This window comes from Argentina silus (genome assembly GCF_951799395.1).
Source record: "Argentina silus genome assembly, chromosome: 8".
NCBI lineage: Eukaryota > Metazoa > Chordata > Actinopteri > Argentiniformes > Argentinidae > Argentina > Argentina silus.
In genome coordinates, this window is record NC_139662.1 from 20,757,006 (window position 1) to 20,759,505 (window position 2,500).

General features: G+C 47.5%; 1 protein-coding gene across 1 annotated transcript in view; it reads left to right on the plus strand.

Annotated features, from left to right (window-relative positions):
* Positions 1-2,500, plus strand: part of fgd (faciogenital dysplasia) — a 56,799-nt gene that overhangs the window by 43,947 nt on the left and 10,352 nt on the right. Inside the window, exons 6-8 of the mRNA XM_083674900.1 lie at positions 1-96; positions 994-1,150; positions 1,378-1,516. The exon at positions 1-96 is cut by the window's left edge and continues 41 nt beyond it. Of these exons, the coding sequence (XP_083531026.1) occupies positions 1-96; positions 994-1,150; positions 1,378-1,516 (392 nt within the window). The remainder of the gene's footprint in view (positions 97-993; positions 1,151-1,377; positions 1,517-2,500) is intronic.

Here is a 2,500-nt window from a genome sequence, read left to right on the forward strand (position 1 = left end):
CGTCATAACAGGGATCTTCTCCAACATCTCCTCCATCTACTGCTTCCACGACAAGTTCCTGCTCCCCGAACTCAAGACTCGCATCACCGGAGAGTGGTGAGGAACACATAGCAGACGATACCAGATTAGCTTTTATCTCTAAACAAGTCGATGGGACTACAGTGGAATTCCTGTAGACTGCAGTGGAATTCCTGTAAACTACAGCGGAATTCCTGTAGACTACAGTGGAAATCCTGTATACAGTGGAATTCCTGTAGACTACAGTGGAATTCCTGTAGACGACAGTTGAATTCCTGTAGACTACAGTGGAAATCCTGTATACAGTGGAAATCCTGTAGACTACAGTGGAAATCCTGTAGACTACAGTGCTACTGTAAGTTTTTGGGGCAAACACCACCAAATATGCGGCGTGGTGGAATTGGCTTTAGAGTCGGACTCTGACTTTGTGATGGTCAGTCAGTGAGTTGGTGTGTGTGTGTGTGTGTGTGTGTGTGTGTGTGTGTGTGTGTGTGTGTGTGTGTGTGTGTGTGTGTGTGTGTGTTGGCCGCAGTATTCTGACAGCTGGGTTGCAGTGGGGGGGTGGCGGGTGGGGGGGGGGTAGTTGCCGGGCCGTTGTGGGGGGGGGGAGGGGGTTTGGTGTGTGCGTGCCAGGGTGGTAGAATGGAGGCATTCTCTGCCTGTCTTCATCTGCTGGGAGGAAATTCACCACCAGTGTGTGTGTGCCAGCATTTGCCTTTGTAGATGGCTGAGTCTCCCGGGAGCTCGTAGGTTGACGGATTTCACCTGTCGCATTATGCAACCATTAGACACGCACCACGTCTTTGAATTCATTAACGCTTTTCGCTGAGTCAAATGTTCACACTAAACACATTGTCCAGGTTGTGAACCGTGTGTGTGTGTGTGTGTGTGTCTGTGTGTGTGTGTGTGTGTGTGTGTGTGTGTGTGTGTGTGTGTGTGTGTGTGTGTGTGTGTGTGTTTCTCTCTGTGTGCTAGGGATTCAAAACCACGGCTTGGGGACATCCTACAGAAGCTAGCTCCGTTTATGAAGATGTATGGAGAGTATGTAAAGAACTTTGACCGTGCCATGGACCTGGTTAACACCTGGATCCAACGCTCCTCACAGTTCAAGAGTGTGGTCCAGAACATACAAGTAAGTGTGTGTGTGTGTGTGTGTGTGTGCGTGCGTGCGTGCGTGCGTGCGTGTGTGCGTGTGCGTGTGCGTGTGCGTGTGTGAGAGAGAGAGAGAGAGAGAGAGAGAATAGCTCCTCTGTACAACCCATACAGGATTTGTGTGTTTAGGTGTGTATTTGTGTCGCACATTTTAAATGTGTATGTGTTGAAGGTAACATGTGTGTGTATTGTGTGTCGTCCCTACAGAAGCAGGATGTGTGTGGCAACCTGACTCTGCAGCACCATATGTTGGAGCCGGTGCAGAGGATCCCTCGCTACGAGCTGCTGCTCAAAGACTACCTGAAGAAACTGCCGGAAGACGCTCTGGACAGGAAGGACGCTGAGAGTGAGTCTGCCTGCCTCCGGCCCAATCAGAACCCCTGACCTTAACCTTCTGTCCAGTTCGAGCTGCTCATCCTCACTCTGAAACCAATCAGGGTTGTTTTTAAATGCTGTTCTACGACACACACTATTCACACTTCTGCTTTCACATCGACACCTTCCCCTATAGGTGAGGCAAGGCACCATAACGTCTTACTGATGTGGAAACTGCCACCTCATAGTCATAAACACTGCATACAGTAGAACGACTTCAGGAGAGAAGCGCCAAGTCTCTAGGACCACAGTACCGTACACACACACACACACACAGTCAAAAGTTTGGACACACCTTCTCATTCAATGGTTTTTCTTTATTTTTATTATTTTCTACATTGTAGATTAATATTGAAGACATCAAAACTATGAAGGAACACATATGGAATTGTGGAGTAAACAAAAAAGTGTTAAACGAACCAGAATATGTTTTATATTTTAGATTCTTCAAAGTAGCCACCTTTTGCTTTGATGACAGCTTTGCACACTCTTGGCCAGTTTGTGTCCAAACCTTTGACTGGTACTGTACATATCCTTGATATATTTGATATCTAACTAACAACCTGTCTTGTGACCTCAACTTCACCTCATACAACCTGTTGTCCTTTTTGAAGTAAGGTCTAGTCTAAACTGCCATAATCCAGCCGTGTGTATTGGTGGTTTGTCTCGGAGAAGCCTGCCCTGGTCATGTGTCTGCTGTGTTTATGTAGTCCGTGATTAAGATGGCTGCCTCAGATGTTCATACGCATTAGTCCTCTGCTTAATGCACAGAGTGTGTGTGTTTAATGTTTGATGTCTGGTAATGCACATGACTTGTGTGAGAGGCCTAACACTCTGTCTTCCTGTCAAACACGCACGCACACACAGTGTGTGTGTGTGTGTGTGTGTGTGTGTGTGTGTGTGCGTGCGTGCGTGCGTGTGTGTGTGTGTGTGTGTGTGTGTGTGTGTGTGTGTG